The sequence below is a fragment of the Phyllopteryx taeniolatus genome, chromosome 16 (assembly GCF_024500385.1).
Source record: "Phyllopteryx taeniolatus isolate TA_2022b chromosome 16, UOR_Ptae_1.2, whole genome shotgun sequence".
In the NCBI taxonomy this organism is placed as follows: Eukaryota; Metazoa; Chordata; class Actinopteri; order Syngnathiformes; family Syngnathidae; genus Phyllopteryx; species Phyllopteryx taeniolatus.
Window position 1 is genome coordinate 11,206,996 of NC_084517.1, and position 23,151 is coordinate 11,230,146.

The window sequence follows — 23,151 nt, forward strand, 5'->3', positions numbered from 1 at the left end:
GTTCGTTTTTGTATGTGACGCCTTTGAGTTGACATACAAGTTTAAAGGGGAAATGGGGGGTTACACCATCCATCCATCCATTTACAAAAATTATAATTATGCATCATTATATCGTGATTTCAATTTTATTAAAACAAAAAGAATGCATTTACGCTTTCTCGGAAACATCTTTTTAAGGATTAATCATGTCAGACCGGCTGTTATTTATACATTTTTAAAAGATCTGCAGTTCATAATTGTATTATTAATATATTCATAATTGACCCGGAACATACAATGTACGTGCAAATAAAAAAGTATGCAGGGTTTAAAAAAAAATAAAACATCTACTAATGTGCACTATCGGCGCTTGTTGGCTGCACTCCCTCTTTTGGCCACTAGGAAAAGACTCCAACCAGGAATGGTGTCCTCGCGCTCGGAGCGTCCCGCAGCACAACTCCACTTGAATGTCGGTGCCGCGCCGCCATCCTCGCACTGGCCTGGCCGGGATGGAGAAGGACGCCGCGGAAGCGGAGCCAGCCCGCCAGCGGAACGGCTTCGTAGGCATGCTTTATGGGGAGTTTTCAGACACACTCGACAACAAGGTACGGTACTCCGTGTGCCTGACGGAGAGCGTCCTGACCATTCAGAGGATCTCCTCGTCCCCCGGCCGGACTAAGGTGGTCTTCAACTTGACGGACTGCGTGGGCTGCCGGGCGTACAGAGGAGCTGACACCGCGGATGTAGGCGCCTACTTTACCGCCTATTTCTACCCCTTCAAACGGCGCTGGATGAGCGCCGGGGTGGCCCGGCAGCGAGTGGAGCAGTGCTTTCGAGTGGCGCTGGTCCAGGACGCCCGGACCAACCTGTGCGAGGCTGAGAGGTGGGCTTGTGCCATCAGGAATGCCTCTGTGCAGCAGGCGCCCCGCAAAGACGGTGAGCAAGGTCACTCATATTCATATGCAGTTTATATGGGTCACTCGACAATTGGAAGACCATTAAGGCATGGACCATTTAACTTTACTTATTTATTTTTGGTGTTTCCCAGAAAAATCCATAACAACAAAACCTTTGCTTTTACTGCATTTTTCTGATATACTCAGAAAAAGACATGCTGATATTGAAGTGTTTTAAGTAATAGGGATGCATTGGTTTGAGTGAACACTCGCCATAATAGGTGAAAGCGTTTGCGAAAATATGGGGAATAGAAGAGAGGACTTACTTTAGGTCTCGCAGTGGTCAGAGCAATTAGGTTCATGATGGCATTTCTGCTGAGTCGTGTAGCTCACGTTTCCCCCCCTCTTCCTCAACATGGTTGAGCTTATGTTGAGAGACACAGAACATAATTACTAGTATTTGATATGTCTGATAAAACAAAACGTTTTAACAATTCCAGTGCTGCCTTGAGATACTAATCGTTGTTCGGATGATCATTTGTTTCTTTGACTTGTGAGCAAAAATTGGAGATACAAGTGCTGTATGGTGGAAAACCAAACTTACTTCCCAACAAGCAGCAGTTTGGCAGATAGTTGACTGTTTTTCTAATAAGAGGCTTTGAGATGTTTATATCATTCAAGTTTAAGTTTACTTTCGAACTAAACAAAGACAATTACATGTTGTGTATTTAAACAACCATATAACTTTGCTTTAAAGTCTGCTGGCTTAATGCTAACACAAAATGCCCATAAAAGGGCAAACAAATAGCATGAAATATTTGAACACAAATAGTGGAGCAACAAATGTAGACAGGCATATAGCAATACGATAGGCATATATTCTTTATGTTCTGCAAAGAATGACTAATATCCGTACATCTATGTTATACTGCCCACGGGGGGAGCAGCACAGTGTCAGTTAAACTGACGTAAAAATGCGGCAAGAACTGTACCATTTCTTGACGGTCTATTTAATTTTGTGAGGAAGACATCAACAAAATCATACCAATGAAGTTGATTTCAAACTCCTTGTGTCTGTTATATTTGATATGGGCAGCACGGTGGGTGACACATCTGCCTCACAGTTCAGAGGTCTTGGGTTAAAATCTTGTTTGCATGTACTCCCCATGACTGCATGAGTTTTCTCTGGGTGTTCCGGTTTCCTCCCACATTCCAAAAACATGCATGGTAAGTTAATTAAAGACTTTAAATTGTCTGTAGGTGTGAATGTAAGTTTGAATGGTCGTTTGTCTAAATGTGCCCTGTGATTGGCTTGCAACCAGTTCAGGGTGTGCACCGCCTCTCATCTAAGGTCAGCGGGGATTGGCTCCAGCACACCTGCATTGCTCATTAGAATAAGCTGTACAGAGAATGGATGCGTATTTGATATGTAAGGTGATATAATTTACACACCAAGTACATGTTTCTGTATTTTGTGCACAGATATATTTTTTTATTTCATGGAGGTAATAGAAAATGTATATTCTGGAAGGACCCATAATCGGATGGATTACAAACAAACAACCATTCGCACTCACAGTCACACCTACGGGCTATTTAGAGTCTCCAATTAATGCATGTTTTTGGGATGTGGGAGGAAACCGGAGTGCCCGGAGAAAACCCACACAGGCACGGGGAGAACATGCAAACTCCACACAGGCGGGGCCGGGGATTGAACCCCGGTCCTCAGAACTGTGAGGCTGATGCTTTAAGGACCCATAATATAATATATAATTTCATGTCAGCATTCAAATAGAACAGCATGCCACCAAGTACTCTCTGCTTTCTGTCTTAAATTGCAATTTTTAACAGGATTATTCACGCTCAAACTGTCACAATCCTATTTGTAAAACAAGTTTTTTTCAGAAAGCATTTTTGCATTCCTTCTGACAATAACCTGCTCTACTTGCTCAGAAGCTGAGCCACCTTCCATCTATTCATTCAACCTGCCTGTGTGAAAAAGCATTCTGGAATCCCACACATAGCTGACTGAATTAGTAATATGGGCCAAAGGCTTGGTCACACCTTTGTAATCAATTAATCATCCCTCCATCAATTCATATTCTTTGTGTTTCCCAATGTTTGTTGAGCTACAGAAAAAAACACAAAAAGTAGATACACAAGTTAAGAGAGAAATAGCATTTAATTGTTCTGCCTGTCACTATATGGGGAGAACATGCACACTCCACACAGAAAGGCCATAACGGAGAATTGAACTCCAAACCTCAGAACTTTGCAACAGACGTGCGAACCACTACGCCACTGCTGCCATCAGTTCATCAAACACTTTAACTCCCCCGACAACTCTCCATTCTGCATCTTAGCAAGGGGGAAATCCTGTGCTTCCAGCTGTGGGAACAGTTCAAGCAGGATCCATAAAGACATGCTTGGGTGGGTCTGGTGCAGAAGAGGCTGACTGTCCTGGGACCTGACCTCAGCACTTAAAGTTTATCAGTTTGAACATTAAATATCTTGTCTTTGTAGTGTATTCAATTAAATACAGGCTGAACATGATTTGCAAATCATTGTATTCTGTTTGGCACGGTGGTCGACTGGTTAGAGCGTCAGCCTCACAGTTCTGAGGACCTGGGTTCAATCCCCGGCCCCGCCTGTGTGGAGTTTGCATGTTCTCCCCGTGCCTGCGTGGGTTTTCTCCGGGCACTCCGGTTTCCTCCCACATCCCAAAAACATGCATTAATTGGAGACTCTAAATTGCCCGTAGGTGTGAATGTGAGTACGGATGGTTGTTTGTTTGTATGTGCCCTGCGATTGGCTGGCAACCAGGTCAGGGTGTACCCCGCCTCCTGCCCGATGACAGCTGGGATAGGCTCCAGCACGCCCGCGACCCTAGTGAGGAGAAGCGGTTCAGAAAATGGATGGATGTATTCTGTTTTTATTTATGTTTAACACAATGTCCATTCCTTCATTGGAATTGGGGTTGTAGACTGAGGTGTGTAATAAAGCACTATATTTACTCAAGTATCATTTTGGATAAATATTACTTGTCAGAGTAGTTTGAATGCACCATACTTTTTACTATTCGGATTTATGTGAAGATTTGATACTTTTACTCCATCACAATGATCGACATGCCGCTCGCTACTATATTTATCCATTATTGCGTGCGCGATGTTTTTTGAGACTTCATCTTCGACTTCCGCATAGGACACAGATGCTCCAATCTAGCGTGGTCACTAGTGTCATTTAACTCCAATTCAATAATCAGACGGCACAAGGCAGTCACATGACAGCGCACAAAGCCTTCGCGGGCCAATCAAAATGACTCATTTTTGGGGGGGGGGGAAACACCCGCGCGGCGGAACGGTGGATGACTGATTAGCATATCTCCCTCACACTTCTGAGGACCAGAGTTCAAATCCCGTCCTCGCCTGTGTAGAGTTTGCCTGTGCTCTCCTTGAGTGCGTGGGTTTTCTTTGTGCACACTTTGCGGTAAGATTCAGATGTTTCTGTTGTTGTTTTGCCAGTGCATCTGGCAACATTAGCCTTATTTTATAAATCTCTGTAAAACATGCTTTTTAGGAATACGTGCCATGCTGTAATCCTAATCTCTCTCTCTCGCTCTCTCTTTCTTTCTCTCGCTCCCTCTCTCTTGCACACACAGGCACACACACACACACACACACACACACACAGACTATCATTAGGTCTGTTTGGCAAACAGCTTCTTCATTCAGTTTTTTAAGTGAATAAAGCAAAGAATGTTTCTGTAGGGTCCAATGCATGTATTGTTGGTTTCTGGGCACTTAAAATTTGAAACGGTGGAAGGTGTGTGTGAACTCCCATATATTATTTATTTTATTTATTTGATATTCATGCCCTGGTTTAAAAAATAAATAAATAATCAGAAGTTACCCACCAGTTACTCTTTACTTGACTAGTTTCTTTCACTGAGTACTTTCTTACGCTTAAGGCCTCTTTATACTCCCGCGGTTGCGCGGCCGACAACGCCCGCATTGCATCACGTGACCGACAAATTGCCCCGCGCAGCACCTCTTCATAGCTTGCCGCGCACCCGATAAAAATAGAACGTCACGAAGATCATCTTTCGTGATTGCTCCGTTTTAGTCACATGCTGTGATGACGTACCAGCGTGCCCAATGGTTCTACATACCATCTACATTGCTGCCTTCTTGATCGATTTTGCAGCATAATTAAAGTTATCATCTGGTCATCTAGGTCCATTTGTTCTGTCGTGGTCGCCATTGTTGTTGCTTGTTACTGAAAGGAAAGTAAAAACGGCTACCGAAATGGCAAAAAAAAATGCAGAGGAAACGCCACCCTGTGGTGTCCTATCCAATACCAGCCGTAGCGACACCCCCAACTTGTAGGAGAACTGCAGCACAAAACAGCGCGCATCTAAAGAATTCCATACCGGATCGGTCGTGGCCCGGGTTAACAACGTCCGCCTCCGGCATCGTTAACCTACATGGTGCCGGTGGAAATATTTTAAAAGAAAAGTTAGCGAAGAATGTCTTGGAGGTGAAAAGAGTATCAGATCGAGTAATGAGGCTAAAACTTGAAATTGAGGGTGTCATGTGTAATGTGATTAGCGGCTATGCCCCACAGGTCGGATGTGACCTAGAGGTGAAAGGAAATTCTGGAAGGAGCGAGACGAAGTAGTTCTGAGCATCCCAGACAGAGAGAGAGTCATGATTTGGTGCAGATTGTAATGGACATGTTGGTGAAGGAAACAGGGGTGATGAAGAAGTAATGGGTAAGTACGGCATCCAGGAAAGGAACTTGGAGGGACAGATGGTGGTAGACTATGCAAAAAGGATGGCAATGGCTGGTGTGAACACTTTTTTCCAGAAGAGGCAGGAACATAGGGTGACCTACAAGAGTGGAGGTAGAAGTACGCAGGTGGATTGCATCTTGTGCAGACGATGTAATCTGAAGGAGGTTACCGACTGTACTGTAGTGGTAGGGGAGAGTGTGGCTAGATACAATAGGAAAGGTGGTGTGTCAGATGACTCTGGTTGTGGGGAGGAAGATTAAGAAGACAAAGGCAAAGCAGAGAACCATGTGGTGGAAGTTGAGAAAGGAAGAGTGTTGTGCGGTTCTTCGGGAAGAGTTGAGACAGGCTCTTGGTGGACAGGAGGAGCTTCCAAAAGACTGGAACACTACAGCCAAGGTGATCAGAGAAACAGGCATGAGAGTACTTGGTGTATCTTCTTGCAGGAACGAGGAGAAGGAGACTTGGTGGTGGAACCTCAAAGTACAGGAAATCATACAAGGAAAGAGGTTATCTAAGAAGAAGTGGGACACTGAGAGGACCGGGGAGAGGAGAAAGGAATACATTGAGATGCAACGTAGGGCAATGGCCAAACAAGAGGCATATGATGACATGTATGCCAGGTTGGACACTAAAGAAGGAGAACAAGAGCTATACAGGTTGGCCAGACAGAGGGATAGAGATGGGAAACATGTGCAGTAGCTTAGGGTGATTAAGGATAGAGATGGAAATGTGTTGACTGGTGCCAATACTGTGCTGGATAGATCGAAAGAATACTTCGAGGAGTTGATGAATGAGGAAAATGAGAGAGAAGGGAGAGTAGAAGAGGCAAGTGTGGTGGACCAGGATGTGGCAGTGATTAGTAAGGGGGACGTTAGAAAGGTATTAAAGAGGATGAAAAATGGAAAGGCAGTTGGTCCTGATGACATTCCTGTGGAGGTATTGAAGCATCTAGGAGAGTTGGCTGTGGAGTTTTTGACAAGCTCGTTCAACAGAATTCTAGCGGCCTGAGGAATGGAGGAAAAGTGTGCTGGTGCCCATTTTTAAGAATAAGAGTGATGTGCACAGCTGTAGGAACTATAGAAGAATAAATATTTATGAAGAATAAATAAAGTTGATGATCCACACAATGAAGTTATGAGAACGAGTAGTGGAGGTTAGACTCAGGACAGATGTGAGTATTTGCGAGCAACAGTATGGTTTCATGCCTAGAAAGAGTACCACAGATGCATTATTTGCCTTGAGGATGTTGATGGAAAACTACAGAGAAGGTCAGAATGAGCTACATTGTGTCTTTGTAGATCTAGAGAAAGCCTATGACAGAGTACCCAGAGAGGAACTGTGGTACTGCATGCGGAAGTCTGGAGTGGCAGAGAAGTATGTTAGAAAAATACAGTACATTTATGAGGGCAACAGAACAGTATTGAGGTGTGACAGATGAGTTTAATGTGGAGGTGGGACTGCATCAAGGATCAGCCCTGAGCCCTTTCCTGTTTGCAATGGTGATGGATAGGCTGACAGATGAGGTTAGACTGGATACCCGTGGACCATGATGTTTGCAGATGACATTGTGATCTGCAGTGAAAGCAGGGAGCAGGTGGACGAACAGTTAGAAAGGTGGAGGCATGCACTGGAACGGAGAGGAATGAAGATTAGCCAAAGTAATACAGAATATATGTGCATGAATCAGAGGGGTGGAGGGGGAAGATTGAGGCTCCAGGGAGAAGAGATAGCGAGGGTGGAGGACTTCAAATACTTGGGGACAACAGTCCAGAGCAATGGTGAGTGTGGTCAGGAAGTGAAGAAATTAGTCCAATCAGTTTGGAAAGGATGGAAGTGTGTTGTGTGACAGAGGAGTCTCTGCTAGGTTGAAGGGAAAAGTTTATAAAACAGTGGTGAGGCCAGCCATTATGTACAGATTAAAGACCGTGGCACTGAAGAGACAACAGGAAGCAGAGCTGAAATGAAGATGTTGAGGTTCGCTCTCGGAGTGACCAGGTTGTATAAAATTAGAAATGAGCTCATCAGTTGGACGGCCAAGGTTAGATGTTTTGGAGACAAAGTTAGAGAGAGCAGACTTCGATGGTTTGGACACATCCAGAGGAGAGATAGTGAGTATAGGTGTAGAAGGATAATGAGGATGGAGCTGCCAGGAAAAAGAGCTCAAGGAAGACCAGAGACAAAGTTGATGGATGTCATGAGGGAAGACATGGGGACAGTTGGTGTTAGACAGGAGGATGCAGGAGCTTGGCCTACATGGAAAAAGATGACACGCTGTGGCGACCCCTAACGGGACAAGCCGAAAGGAAAAGAAAAAGACTCAAGTAAATATTTGGAGCACTTTTTACTTTTACTTGAGTTATATTATTCTAAAGTAACTGTACTCTTACTTTAGTACAATGTTGGTCAATTATACTCACCTCTGGAAGTATATATGACAAAAGATATGAAAATTATAAAAGCAATAAAATGGTTGGGTGGATAATATAAGGTACATTCTGTACTACAACCCCAATTGCAATGAAGTTGGGATGTTGTGTTTAGCATAAATAAAAACAGAATACAATGATTTGCAAATCATATTTGACCTATATTTAATAGAATACACTACAAAGACAAGATATTTAATGTTCAAACTGATAAACTTTATTGCTTTTAGCAAATAATCATTAACTTAGAATTTTATGGCTGCAACACGTTCCCAAAAAGCTGGGAGAGGGTCATGTTTACCACTGTGTTACATCACCTTTTCTTTTGACAACATTCAATAAAGGTTTGGGAACTGAGGACACTAATTGTTGAAGCTTTGTAGGTGGAATTCTTTCCCATTCTTTCTTGATGTACAGCTTCAGCTGTTCAACAGTCCGGGTCTACGTTGTTGTATTTTACGCTTCATAATGCGCCACACATTTTCAATGGGAAACAGGTCTGGACTGCAGGCAGGCCAGTCTACTACCCTCACTCTTTTACTCCAAAGCCACGCTGTTGTTACACGTGCAGAATGGGGTTTGGCATTATCTTGATGAAATAAGCAGGGGCGTCCGTGAAAAAGACTTTGCTTGGATGGCAGCATATGTTTCTCCAAAACCTGTATGTACTTTTCAGCATTAATGGTGCCTTCACAGATGTGTAAGTTGCCCATGCCATTGGCACTAACACAGCCCCATAGCATCACAGATGTTGGCTTTTGAACTTTGCGTCCATAACAGTCCGGATGGTTCTTTTCCTCTTTGGTCCGGAGGACACGACGTCCACAATTTCAAAAAACAATTTGAAATGTGGACTCGTTGGACCACAGAACACTTTTCCACTTTGCATCAGTCCATCTCAGATTAGCTCGGGATCAGAGAAGCCGGCGGCGTTTCTGGGTGTTGATAAATGGCTTTTGCTTTGGATAGCAGAGTTTCAAGTTGCACTTACAGATGTAGTGCCTAACTGTATTTACTGACATTGGTTTTCTGAAGTGTTCCTGAGCCCATGTGGTGATATCCTTTACACATTGATGTCGGTTTTTGATGCAGTGCCGCCTGAGGGATCGAAGGTCACATGCATTCACTGTCTGTTCGCGGCCTTGCCGCTTACATGCAGTGATTTCTCCAGATTCTATGAACCTTTTGATTATATTATGGACCGTAGATGATGAAATCCCTAAATTCTTTGCAATTGTACATTGAGGAACATTGTCCTTAAACTGTTCGACTATTTTCTCATGGACTTGTTCACAAAGAGGTGAACCTCGCCCCATCTTTGCTTGTGAATGACTGAGCAATTCAGGGAAGCTCTTTTTATACCCAATCATGGCATCCACCTGTTCCCAATCAGCCTGTTCACCTGTGGGATGTTCCAAACAGGTGTTTGATGAGCATTCCTCAACTTTGTCAGTCTTTTTTGCCCCCTGTCCCAGCTTTTTTGGAACATGTTGCAGCCATAAAATTCTAAGTTAATTATTATTCGCTAAAAACAATCAAGTTTATCAGTTTGAGCATTAAATATCTTGTCTTTGTAGTGTATTCAATTAAATGTAGGTTGAACATAATTTGCAAATCATTGTATTCTGTTTTTATTTATGTTTAACACAACATCCCAACTTCATTGGAATTGGGGTTGTACATAATCTACTGAGATCTGACACAAGAGCTATAAGGTAATTATTAACCTTGAAAAAACTGCTGCTTTCACACACACTGAGCAGCAACACATACAAACAGAGAATACAACAATACTCACTGGCATATATTCTCTCTGCTCTGTGGGAACAATATTACTGGAGCTAAGTTGGGGACATTCTCTTCCTGTTCTTCTTGCTTATAATCAGTCTTCATCTCTTCCAGTAGACAGTGTTTCCCGGAAAGTATTGGAAAAACACTAAAGGTATGCAATTCTAAACAAGGAGTTGCCTGTATACTGTAAAACCCCACAAAAAAGATTGCTTATTCATCTGTGATATAGCTAATAATGAGCAATGACACAGCGGTGTAAAGACTGCAGTTTGCAATCAAACCTGAGCATTAGTATATTTGTGAAAGCTAAATTGTTTATTCAGGTCTTGTACTGGTTCTCATTAGATTGCTTATGTGGTAATGAGATTGCCAGTAAATGTATTTATAAAAAAGAAATGCTTCCCAGTTTTCAGCTTGTGTGGGAAAACAAACAGCTGTGCTGCATCACATGCATCTTCCTCCCATATGAGTGACAGAGTAATTAGCAGAGTAAACAACTCTCATAGTTTACATGTTTAATTACTACCTCATTGTAATCCAGGATGAGAGGCTAATGAGATTGGAAGGCGGAGGAGGACGAGACCTCATTAGACAATTTTAGCTGTAGCAATCAGCTATGTTTTCATTTTCGACACATCAACAATAAACTCTCAGTGGGAATTTACTGCACAGAGTAATGGAGTGTGAGCAGCAGCACCACTCTTGTTGACACTGTAGCAGTTGGAAATGTAAATAGACTGGGTGAACTAAAGTTATGGGACAGTCAGCCTTTAGGAAAGTGGAAGAAAAGAGTTGGTCTCTTGTTTCAGTCTCCATACTATCGATTCATTTTAAGGTGATAATTGGTGAATAAGTGGACAAACTCATTGCTGTTGTCTGATGCATGTTGTAATCCACTTTAAAACAGCTTGTACAACCCCAATTCCAATGAAGTTGGGACGTTGTGTTAAACGTAAATAAAAACACAATACAAAGATTTGCAAATCATGTTCAACCTATATTTAATTGAATACACTACAAAGACAAGATATTTAATGTTCAAACTGTAGTGTATTCAATTAAATATAGGTTGAACATGATTTGCAAATCATTGTATTCTGTTTTTATTTATGTTTAACACAACGTCCCAACTTCATTGGAATTGGGGTTGTAGTATAATGAGGTGTCTGGTGAGTGTACAGATTTTACATTAGCAAAGGTTGAATCAAGGCAGCTGGACTTTCTCTTGTTTGTTGAAGACTTTTTCACCTTTCATCCAAAAGGCTTCTTCAGTTCTAAATTTTCAGTGTAGAGTCCCTCACTGTGGAAGCAAAATTGCTGAGTTCAGTTGCGGAGTACAATGCTGAGTACATGCATCCCCAGCACTGCAGCCATTGATGTCTACGACTACAACAAGACTCCAGCCTACATGACAGAACCAACCTCGCTCCAGGCCAGGTACTGTATGTGATCTACAGTACTTAAGCTTTGCCTAACATCACATACTCTACTCCCAATACAACAAATGAGAAGCAAATTCAGCAATAGTTTCCTCACAGTGCACTGCGGTGAACAGTGCAATGACCTCTCAATTGGAGAGACTCAGGAGCCGCTGCACAATCGCATGGCACAGCGTCAGTGGGAGGCTTCTTCGGGACCAGAATGAGTGGCTTATTTGCATCTCAAGAAGAAGGGACATTCCTTCGAGGACAACAACATCCAAATGCTGGATAGGGAGGACAGCTGGTTTGAAAGAGGTGTAAAAGAAGCTACCTTTGTTATACTAGAAAAGCCATCTCTAAACAGAGGAAGAGGTTTTAGGCATCACCTATCGTCTGCCTATAACAATGTCCTGACATTTCTACCTCCAAAGATTACCTCAATCAATTGGAAGAGTGGCACTAAAAAGCTGTTTTGCCACAAGATGATTGAATGACTGATTGGTATGCAGGATGTCGTTTTACTAATCACACTTGGCAACAACAGCCTGTTGACCACTCCCAGGGGATATACCCACCGAGGCATAAATAAAGTGACTCCACACCGAATATTTTGAACTGAAGAAGCCTTTTGGCTTAAAGGTGAAATGCCTTCATCAAAGAATAACAGTCCAGTTGCCTTGATTCAACCTTTGCGGATTTCCATGACCCGGATGACGGAGCATCTACACAGACATACAGCATTTACAATTGAATATAGCTAGAATCCGTTTTTAGCAAACAGCACATTTGAACAAGCAGTTGGTTGTAAAAGCAACTAATTTGGAATGTTCGTTGGCACAGATGGAAGCAAGAAGGACAAGTGAGACATTTAAATAAGATATTGTGTGCATCCAGCCTCCCTGTGGTCTGGAGTCTGCATGAGTTGGGCAGGCAGAATGGAACACTGTAACTTGAGAGGTAAAAGAGTGGCACTTGGTCTCTGTCCTCCTATTGACCTGATCATTGATCCAGTCTGGCAGTTTGATGAGAATCTCATGCAGATTATCATCCTTTATCGTGTTTTCAGCACACACGTTTAATTTATAATCTTGTTTAGCATTCCAAATCCAAAGCATCCTGTAAAACTGACTGAACTGAATACTGTTGTGGTGATAAATGCAGCTTCTAAATGCAGAGGGTGTATGAAAGTCAGTGTGAATCCCTAATCCTTTATAGAGTATTTATCCTCAAGTTAATTGCATTTGAGTTTGCTGCAGATGGTAAGGTTGGATTAAAAGTGCAACAGAAGTGCAACATTTGTATTTCTGGGTATGTCAAATCGCTGACAATTGACAAACTGGAAACTCTATAAGAAAAGTTTACCGTGAATGTATAGATTACACCTACAGACAATGTTTGCAATCAGTCATGAAAATTTTTAATCGAATACAGTTTGACTCGTCATCAGATGTGATATTTGGATTCTTTCTGTTAATGAGGTTCACGAGTTTAATAATTTTAATTTGCACTTGTGACCAATTCTACACAAAATATAGTAGCTAAAGTAGAACTTACAAACACCAACTGACACTGATTGACTTCCATGTTCTTTTACTTTAAACATTCCCCCCCGCCCCACCCTTCACACTTATCTTAAAGATAATTAATTCATGCTAGACTCTAAGAGTCACCTTTTAAAACAAGTTTTTCCACATTAAGAGAAGCTAACCACTGTGTAACAAGACACCAAAAAAATAAATACTCCTCCTTGAGTATCCCTGATGGAAACAATCACGAGGGAACAGGAAGGTGTTTGCAGAGAGATACTGTCCATTTCTGCTTCTATGCTTATTAATTCACAAAATGTAGTGGATTAGTTTTGTTTTCTTTCAACAGGATTATGAGGATTATAGAGAAACCATTGCTATGCCAATTGGCGCAGAGGTTTTCATTCAGTGGCTGTTGTTGAATGCTCACAGGGATGAATGAAATGTAAATAAGGAAACTGGTCATGTGGATGCTAACGGCCAATGGCAGAGCACATAGCAACCATTGACACCTATGGACAATTTAGACTCTTCAATGAACCTAACATGCATGTTTTTGGAGTACCTGGACAAAAACATACACAAGTACATAGAGAACATGCAAACACCACACAGGAGGACATGAGCCTGGATATGAAACACAGGCCAACAACTGCCCCACTCCTGTTTGTGCGTGCATGTGTGCGTGCGTGTGTGTGAGTGTGTGTGTCAGGTCTGATGACATCATTGTGGGTTCTAGAGTGACCTAGACTTGCGTCACTAGAAGACCTCTGACCTCAGCTAGGATCTCAAACTCCTGTGAAGCGTTGTCTTCCTCTCTGTGAAACACCCTGTCAACATATTCTGGCCTCCAGCCTGGTGATGGAATTTTGCTTATTTGCACACATTATTCTAGCGCAGAGCTGGGCAGAGCATGGTCCAGTGGCCAGATACTGCCTATTTTGTCCTTAAATCCGGCCCACTGAGAATTTACGCTATCAAGAATCCCTGTAATACTATTTATTAATTTAACCTTTTTTCCCTTATAATTTGTTAATTAAAATGTATATCATAATTTCTACATACAATATTTATTTTCTATTAATTCATCTAATGATCATCAAATAATTGGTTTATTTATTGTCGATAATACCATCTAAAAAAATAATTAGTTCATTAATGATCGTTAGATAAATTATAATTAATACAATGAACACATGAGAATGTTGTTACTAGAATATACTACTTTGCATATTTTGCATATACACTTGTAGTTTTACCCAATTTACATATAATATGCCCGGTGGGCGACTGATTAGAGCATCTGCCTCACAGTTCTGAGGACCGGGGTTTAATCCCCGGCCCCGCCTGTGTGGTGTTTGCATGTTTTCCCTGTGCCTGTGTGGGTTTTCTCTGGGCACTCCGGTTTCCTCCCACATCACACAAAAAAAACATGCATGCGAGGTTAATTGAAGACTCTAAATTGCCCGTAGGTGTGAATGGGTGTTTGTTTCTATGTGCCCTGCGATTGGCTGGTAACCGGTTCAGGGTGTACCCCGCCTCCTGCCCGATGATAGCTGGGATAGGCTCCAACACTCTTGCAACCCTTGTGAGGATAAGCGGCTCAGAAAATGGATGGATGGATGGCCCCTGTCCATTTTAAAAGATACATTTAGCCTTTGAGCACAAGCTTGTCCATCTCTGCTCCGGTGTATTACCACTGAATGCTTACAATTGAAGGGGCTGTTTAAATTTCTCAAATCTATTAACTCTATTAAATAACATAATAAACAAAAAAGTAGAACTTGGAAGTGGAGCAAACTGTCAGGGTGACATTCAGCACTGTAGTGAGAGTGAGCAAAAGGACTGTGTGTATTTGTTTATAAGATCCAAAAATGTAATAATGCTACAGTATATCGACAGTATGGGGAGTGCATACAGTACTGTACATGGAAACAAACATGGAAGTCAATACACAACATGACTGAGAGCAGGGCAGCAACAAGTCAGCCTCCTCATACCAACATTTGGCAATTTGTACTGAAAAGGTGAGGGACCTATCATCAATTTTGGGACTGAAATCCTGGGGGCCACCAAAATAATTTGCAATATGTAATACATATAACATATAACTTTAGGGGATACAATTGAGATGTGACGTAAATCGTAAATCACTTGCTGGTTTCCTAGCACACAGCCAGTTGTGCATGCAGCTCCTCTTCATAGCTCCTTTCAGTAGCACAATGAATACATACTTAAGGATTTCAAATGTGATGCAAAACCAAAACCAGGTCAACTAGAAAATATGACAACACTTATCTTGAGTTAGGTCTTTCTGTAGCTGTGACTCGAAGAAGGTCAGTCCAGTTTGCACTAAATGGTTTATTGTTTATTTTCACTTCAATTTGTCTCTGCCAGGTATTTAGTAAATGTAAATGATGATATGTATATGGCTCATTTGAAAAAATATAGGCACTAAATCAGAATTCGGAACTTAAACTCAAATAAATGAAAATAAAAATCCAGAAAATAGCAGCATTCCACTCACATATTCTGTCGGATGCATCTGTCATCCATCAAACTAGTGTGTTTTTAGTTTGTGTGTGAGATGCACAGAATGTACCTGAACGTGTCTGACTTTACATCAGCCTTCTGGCTAATTCTGGCTTTTTTAACCATGTGTACTTCATGTGTTTTATGAAATTGCATTGTCCCCTTTCAAAAATAAACTGATAAACTGATCACACACTACTTGTGCACACAACACACACTAGTCTTCTCCTTTTCTGACTCTTTCCCGTAATTCTGGTATGGTGACTGGGGTATGCTGGCTTCTTCTCTCATTGCATGAAAACATGCATGGTAGGTTAATTGAAGACTAAATTGTCCCAAGGTGTGAATTGATGTTTGTCTTATATGTGCCCTGCAACTGATAGGTGACCAATCTATGCTACTCTCGCCCAAAGTCAACTGCAATAGGCTCTAGCTTACCTAATGAGGACATAGAAAATGGATGGATAGATAATTTTAACTGTTACTTACCATGCCAAGGTCTGAACTAGATTTCACATTCTCTGTCTTTATTTAGAAGTTAAAATCATTGGAGGGAGGGAGCCTGTATTTACTGTATTATTAAAATTGTACGTGATAGTATAGTCGTACATTCGACTGACTTCCTTTCAGGCCATGTTGGTTCAGTTCCCACTCAGTCACAGTGTGACTGTGAGTGTGAATGGTTTTCTCTCGTCATGTGCCCTGTGACTGACTGGCGATCAATCCAGGGTGTAGTCTGCATTTTGCCCAAAGTCAGCTGGGATAGGCTCCAGCTCCCCGCAACCCTGAACAAGACAAGCGGTATAGAAAATTGATGGATGGATTAAGGTTGTGTTTCACTGTCAATTTCCATCATTGTATCTGACATTCTGGAAGTGTGGAGGCCCTTTTTGTATATGAAAGCCACATTGTGCTTTGATACAAATAAAACAATGCTGACCGTGTGTGGCTGAATGGAGGCACAGTTTGGGCATGTGCATGTTTTTACACTCTCTCCTCGCTTCTCCTTCTGGAATCACACCTGTCCCGCAGCGCCAACTTGGGGTCATATGCGGCCAAGTCCTGCAGCGCAAGTGCATTGTGGGTTACAGGCTTCAACCTGACTGATGTTAGATAGAAGATTTTAGATACAGAGTATCAATCCTGGAGAGAGCAATTATTTTTTGTTACTTACTGGCAAGTGTGTGAATGGATGAAGATTTGAAATAAAATGCAAAAAAAATAAGACAGTTATTCTGGCTCCATGTAATTGCTATGGTTGATAACACAGCCATCCATCCGTTTTGTATAGGCCTACCGCTTGTCCTCCTTAGGGTCAATTATTCATGCTCCATGGCAACTGAAGACCCATATCATTTTATGTGGCCCACGAAGGCAAATCATGTGTGTTTCAAATTGTCATATGTAATGTAATAAACAAAATTGTTGCGTTATTGCATTTTTTTGTTCATAAACCCCTTTTTGCAGTAACTTGAACAATACTTGAACAAAATATTATCCTTCTGATTTCAAAACTGTCCATCCATCCATCCATCCATTTTCAACACCGCTTATCCAGGTTAGGGTCGCGGGGCGCTGGAGCCTATCCCAGCTGACTTCAGGCGAAAGGCAGACTACACCCTGAAATGGTTGCCAGTCAGTCGCAGGGCACATATAGACACGAACAACCATTCACACTCACATTCGCACCGTCACGGAGTGGGAACTGAACCCACGCTGCATGCACAAAAGTCGGGCGAGTGTACCACTACACCATCAGTGACCTGAGTTCAAAACTACAATGTAGCCCGTGACAAAATTGACTTTGAAACCCCTGCTCCATGGGCATTTTAGGGTCTTCCATTAACCTAACATGCATGTTTTTGGAATCTGGGCGTAAATCTAACTGCTGTATTTGGGGTAAACCCACGGAAGCATGGGGAGAACACGGAAACTCCACAGTTTGCATTTTCACACTGGATTCAAACCGAAGACCTCTAGACTGTGAGACAAACCTGCTAACCCCAATTCTATTAAGATGCCCAGCATATTTATGTATGTATTTGAAGCAACTCAAACATTTGATGCATTCTAGACTGCTGGCCAGTAGGAAATATCCCACCTGGAACGTCTAGCTTTCGATCTCAAAGCGTTCCAGTTGAAAGGAAAGAAAAACAGAGTGCTGAACTCCGTAAGCATGAAACACATGCTAACAAGGGACATTTCCAGCAAAATAAATCTTTTTTGGTAGCCTCGTTCACTTTATTTTTATTTCTAGACCGGTTATACAGACATATATGCTATTTTTAACATGGAAGGGGTTATGATGCAGAAACCGCCTACAGAAAACTGGCAAAATATTTGGGACACCTCTCAGAGCTCTGTTGACGGTCTATCAACAGCTAACATGCTGGCCACATTGTACAACAACCCGCACGTGCTGCGTTCCCAAAGTTTGAGTGGCTCCCATCAGGCCACTGGCTTCGCTGCCACACCGACTGAACTCAGAAGAGAAAGGCCAGCTTTTGTTCCCAAAGCTGCGCTGCTATTCAGCTCAAAATATCGATAATGTCCTCCTCACAGCCTATTTAAATGTATGGATGTAATTTGCACTTGTAATGTACCGACCTCAGGCTAACTATTTGCTCTCTATAATGCATGTTACCTCATGTTGATTTGCACCCATCATGCTTATCTCCAGTTTTCAGAATTTGTAGTATTTCAATATTTTAGCAATTACTATTTTATTTCTTATATTCTTATTATTATTCCTAATTTCCATGTGCAATTACGAACTTTGCGCTGACTGTTTTCTTGTCAGTTGCCTTCAATTGCCTTCAATGGAGGATGTTGTACAGACAGAGGGCGCCATTATGTTTCTCTGGTAGGTGGACAGTTCCATTCATGTGAGTCAAATTGTGAAAATAAATTCCTGTATCGGCACATTTTCTTCAGATCCTCAACAACATATGAGTCTTCCTTGACTCAGAAACCACACCTCCACAAAGTTTAATCGACATAGTTTTTGTGTTTTTTTTTTTTTTTTTGCGTGGTTTTGACAATATCTGTCCAACTATTTACTCGTTTACTATGAGAAATTGAGGTCCGTGAAAATTAAAATAATTAAAATGATAAAGCTAGCTGCAAAAGACCTTTTCACATTGTACTGTATATATTAAGGATTTTGCTGAAGGTAAAGATTACACAGGACTTAAGTACATTGTTAAGAGCCACCTGTTCCACTTGGCTTTCAAACCTGTGTGAGATGATTGTATTGTTTTTACACATTTGTAAAGGGTATACATATTCAGATCCATTCATGAAACTTCTCTCTCCGTTTAACTCTCAGGTGTCACAAACTCTGAGGTACAGCGGCCTTGCAGAGTCATGATACTGGTGAACCCACTCAGTGGACGTGGCCAGGCTCTCCAGCTCTTCACCGGCCACCTGCAGGGCATGCTCACTGAAGCTGCCGTCCCATACACACTTGTCATCACAGGTCGGCAACGTACACACACACGCACAAAAGCTTTTTGTCCTCTGACCTTGGACCTGTGAGCAATGTTTAAATACCTGAGGTAGTCTGAGATCATAAATGCCCAGTCAAGTTCTACAGTATTTTACCATGCGTAACCTCAATATCTGGTGGTGCACTTCCTCTATATGTGCCCCGCGATTGGCTGGCAACCAGTCCAGGGTGTACCCTGCCTCTCACCCAAAGTCAGCTGGTATCAGCTCCAACACACCAGTGACCCTAATAAGGACAAGCGCCATAAAAAAATGGATGGATGTTTTTAATTTCTTTTATTTTTAGAATGAAAACGTAGTACACACATGAAGTTAAAGAAGTGAGCATCTCTAGGTGGAAGGGATTAAACTTTTAATCTCGGTATGGGACCGCTCGGCTGACTGGGCCATCCAAGCTCCCATTTACACACTCTTAATTTGGAATAGCCCCAGTGCCAACAATCTTAAATTCTTGCAGATTTGATACACTCTTCATATAAAAAAAAAAAAAAACAAAACATGCCAGACAGCAAGTCTTGCTACACACACACAGTATGTGTCCTCTTCTGTAAGACGTACTGGTGTGCATCATTAACTCGTCCAGTAGCATCTTTCTCTTGCCCTCTATGACTACCGCAGCCCTGTTTTGACAGCATCAACCACTCAACACGCAAGAATATGCACCCTATCCTCACAGCAGTATCAGCCTGGGAATGCAGCAGCCAAATCTCCCGTGCAGTTGAAACAAAGGTAGAGTGGCAGAGAAAAAGAAGCAGTATGTTAGGTTTCCATCCATCCCTCCATTTTCCATACCGCTTATCCTCACTAGGGTCGCCTGCTGGAGCCTATCCCAACGGACTCTGGGCGAGAGGCGGGGTACACCCTGAACTGGTCGCCAGCCAATCGCAGGGATGTTAGGTTTATTACAGATTTACAAGAACCAGTGGAGCAGCCTCCTGAGTCTGCATGTACAGTTTACATACCGTATGAGGCATCCAATGCACCCAGCCTTCTCTTCATCCTGTGCTCCACCTTAGTCAAGTGACACGTGCAGGAAGGGAAGCTAGTGCTTGTGAAATAAAACAGCTGAAAAATACCCCCAAACGTGATGCATTTATGAATTTATGCATTTATTTATTTCTATAATAACTGAGCAGACCCTCCCCTTAGGTTGAGGGTAGCGTGTTAGTCAGTCACTCCAGAAGAGGGAAGTGGCTGGGAAGTAATGCATCAGCTTGAGACCTGGCAAGCTCCAAGTGCTGAGTTGGCTGCTGAGCACAGTTTACTCCTTCTGCCGCTTTGTCTGTCAGCACAGCACCACATCACAGCGTCCTGACATACTGTAAACACATGCAAAAGGCTCATAAGACAACGGGAATTGTTGTTTGTGTGTGTCAGTATTTTCTTGATCAATAAATACTGCTGCAGAAACATGCCTTCAGTGCTTCAATTCATGCTAATTTACCCGTCTCCATTGACAGGTCTGGACTGCAGGCAGGCCAGTCTAGTACCCGCACTCTTTTACTACAAAGCCACGCTGTTGTAACACGTACAGAATGTGGTTTGGCATTGTCTTGCTGAAATAAGCAGGGGCGTCCATGAAAAAGACTTTGCTTGGATGGCAGCATATGTTTCTCCAAAACCTGTATGTACCTTTCAGCATTAATGGTGCATTCACAGATGTGTAAGTTGCCCATGCCAGTGGCACTAACACAGCCCCATAGCATCACAGATCCTGGCTTTTGAACTTTGTGTCCATAACAGTCCGGATGGTCCTTTACCTCTTTGGCCCGGAGGACAGGACCTCCACAATTTCCAAAAACAATTTGAAATGTGGACTTGTCGGACCACAGAACACATTTCCACTTTGCATCAGTCCATCTTTGATGAGCTCGGGCCCGGAGAAGCCGGCGGCGTTTCTGGGTGTTGTTGATAAATGGCTTTTGCTTTACATAGTAAAGTTTTAAGTTGCACTTATGGATGTAGCGCCGATTTTTTTTTACTGACATTGTTTTTCTGAAGTTTTTCCTGAGCCCATGTGGTGATATCCTTTACACATTGATGTCGGTTTTTGATGCAGCGCCGCCCCCGGGGTGTCGAAGTTCACGGGCATTCAATGTTGGTTTTCGGTCTTGCTGCTTACATGTAGCGATTTCTCCAGATTCTCTGAAACCTTTGATGATATTATGGACCGTAGATGATGAAATCCCTAAATTCCTTGCAATTGTACGTTGAGGAACATTGTCCTTAAACTGTTCGACTATTTTTTCACGCACTTGTTCACAAAGAGGTGAACCTCGCCCTGTCTTTGGTTGTGAATGACTGAGCAATTTAGGGAAGCTCCTTTTATACCCAATCATGGCACCCACCTGTTCCTAATTACCCTGTTCACCTGTGGGATGTTCCAAACAGGTGTTTGATGAACATTTCTTTTTTGACACCTGTCCCAGCTTTTTTGGAGCGTGTTGCAGCCATAAAATTCTAAGTTAATGATTATTTGCTATAAACAATAAAGTTTATTAGTTTGAACATTAAATATCTTCCCTTTCAGAACACACCTCCTCCTTTTACTTATATTTGAAGAAACGAGGATAAGGATGAACTGATTGCACTTGCTTTGTTTGAATTAACTAGGTGCCAAAAAACGTACAGTTTTGGGCAGATGATTGACAATAAAGATATATTTTTTGCTGAACTGAGTGATGTATGCACATACAGATCAATACTGGGTGTCTATTAGCCATTAAACTATGAATTATGCTCATTTTAACATATAAATACTGTATAAAGGCAATGTTTTGATGACACTGAGCTTCATGTAAACGTTATTAAAACCTGAGAGAAATATGCCGCTCCTAAAACGGACCTCAAAGAAGATCCAAAAGATTAACATAGTGTAATGGCTGTGAAAAGATTATATTTCGGAGGCTTCATCGCTCCAATAGCAGTCATTTATGTTGTTTGTGATTATTTATTTTTTTTGCACAAATGTGGCATATAGTATATTGTCAACAAGCAATGGCAATATACAGTAAAGCTTGTGGGCCTACATTCATTAAATAGCTGAATGCATCTATTACGTGCACTGTGTACATACACATTAGCTGGTCACAGATGTTTGCAGAGCAGTTAAGCTGCCTTGGAGCTGCTGAGGAGCCACTGGGCAGCCTAATGTCACATGTCTGGCTTCGTAAGAGCAAAATTAATGCTTAATCTCCCCCGGCCATGATGTAAGCGTGTCTGTCTTTGCCCTTGCCCTAATTTTTTTCCCCCTTGGTTTCCTACCCCTCTGAGATATGGCTTTTTCTTTTCTCATGTTTCTTCCACTGTTTGTGTGTAATCAGACCACCAGAACCACGCACGGGAGCTGGTGAAGAAGGCGGACCTGTCACAATGGGATGCTCTGGTTATCATGTCGGGAGATGGGCTGCTCTTTGAGGTTCTTGGACTAGAACCAACTGGCACATGTTTCCGTTATACGTCTGGATATTACTTGTCGTCAGCACCAGTGTGATACTATCTTTGTTCATCCAGGTGATAAATGGTCTGATGGACCGTGACGACTGGCAAGAGGCCATCCAGACCCCTCTGGGGATTCTCCCGGGTGGCTCTGGCAACGCCCTGGCTGCCTCTGTCCACCACTACTCTCAGTGAGTCAGGCCATTAATGAGTCATTTAAATGCATGGGCTAAGAGTGCAACAGAAGAACCAATAAAAATACTTGCTGAACCTAAAAAAAAGTGATTTATCTCCTTCCTGTTTAATCATACTCTGAGCTGACTGGGCACATTATCCCTCAGGAGGGAGGAGACACGCAGGCGCAAAGTGAATGTGGTTCACTGCAGCAGAGGTCACTTTTGGCAGCTGATAACTTAGAAGGAACGATGTAATAGTTACAGGGGTGTCAAACTCATTTTCATCGTGGGCCACATCCTAATTATGGTTGTCTGTAAGCAACTGGTTATAACGGTGAAACCACATAAATGTATAACTGCTTGGGACGTAATGGTAAAAAAACAAACAAACAAACAAACAGGTATGTAAAGTACCTTGGTATTAAGTTCATGATTTTGTCCACATTTAGTCCTGTAAGTGCACAAAATGTAAGGTAAACTGCTTATCTTTTGTGTAAGCAATAACAGTTTTAATGGCATTTAAAATGAAACATCAACAGCTTGAATCTTTTCTTTTTAGGAAAGTGCAACATCAATAGTTTGTCTTCTTATGTAGGAAAAGAAACATGCAGACCAATGCAACAGTACCAGTATGAAATTTGTTGGCTTACTATGTGTTGCTGCT

General features: G+C 42.1%; 2 protein-coding genes across 2 annotated transcripts in view; one reads left to right on the plus strand and one right to left on the minus strand.

The window, feature by feature from the left end:
• Positions 1-360: 360 nt before the first annotated feature.
• The window catches only part of LOC133466624 (sphingosine kinase 1-like), a 28,506-nt gene continuing 5,715 nt past the window's right edge, over positions 361-23,151 (plus strand). Inside the window, exons 1-4 of the mRNA XM_061750550.1 lie at positions 361-915; positions 18,695-18,844; positions 22,197-22,291; positions 22,387-22,502. Of these exons, the coding sequence (XP_061606534.1) occupies positions 447-915; positions 18,695-18,844; positions 22,197-22,291; positions 22,387-22,502 (830 nt within the window). The 5' untranslated portion in view covers positions 361-446. The remainder of the gene's footprint in view (positions 916-18,694; positions 18,845-22,196; positions 22,292-22,386; positions 22,503-23,151) is intronic.
• The window catches only part of LOC133466621 (protein FAM83G-like), a 50,497-nt gene continuing 47,463 nt past the window's right edge, over positions 20,118-23,151 (minus strand). Inside the window, exon 3 of the mRNA XM_061750546.1 lies at positions 20,118-20,192. Coding sequence (XP_061606530.1) covers positions 20,175-20,192 — 18 coding nt within the window. The 3' untranslated portion in view covers positions 20,118-20,174. The remainder of the gene's footprint in view (positions 20,193-23,151) is intronic.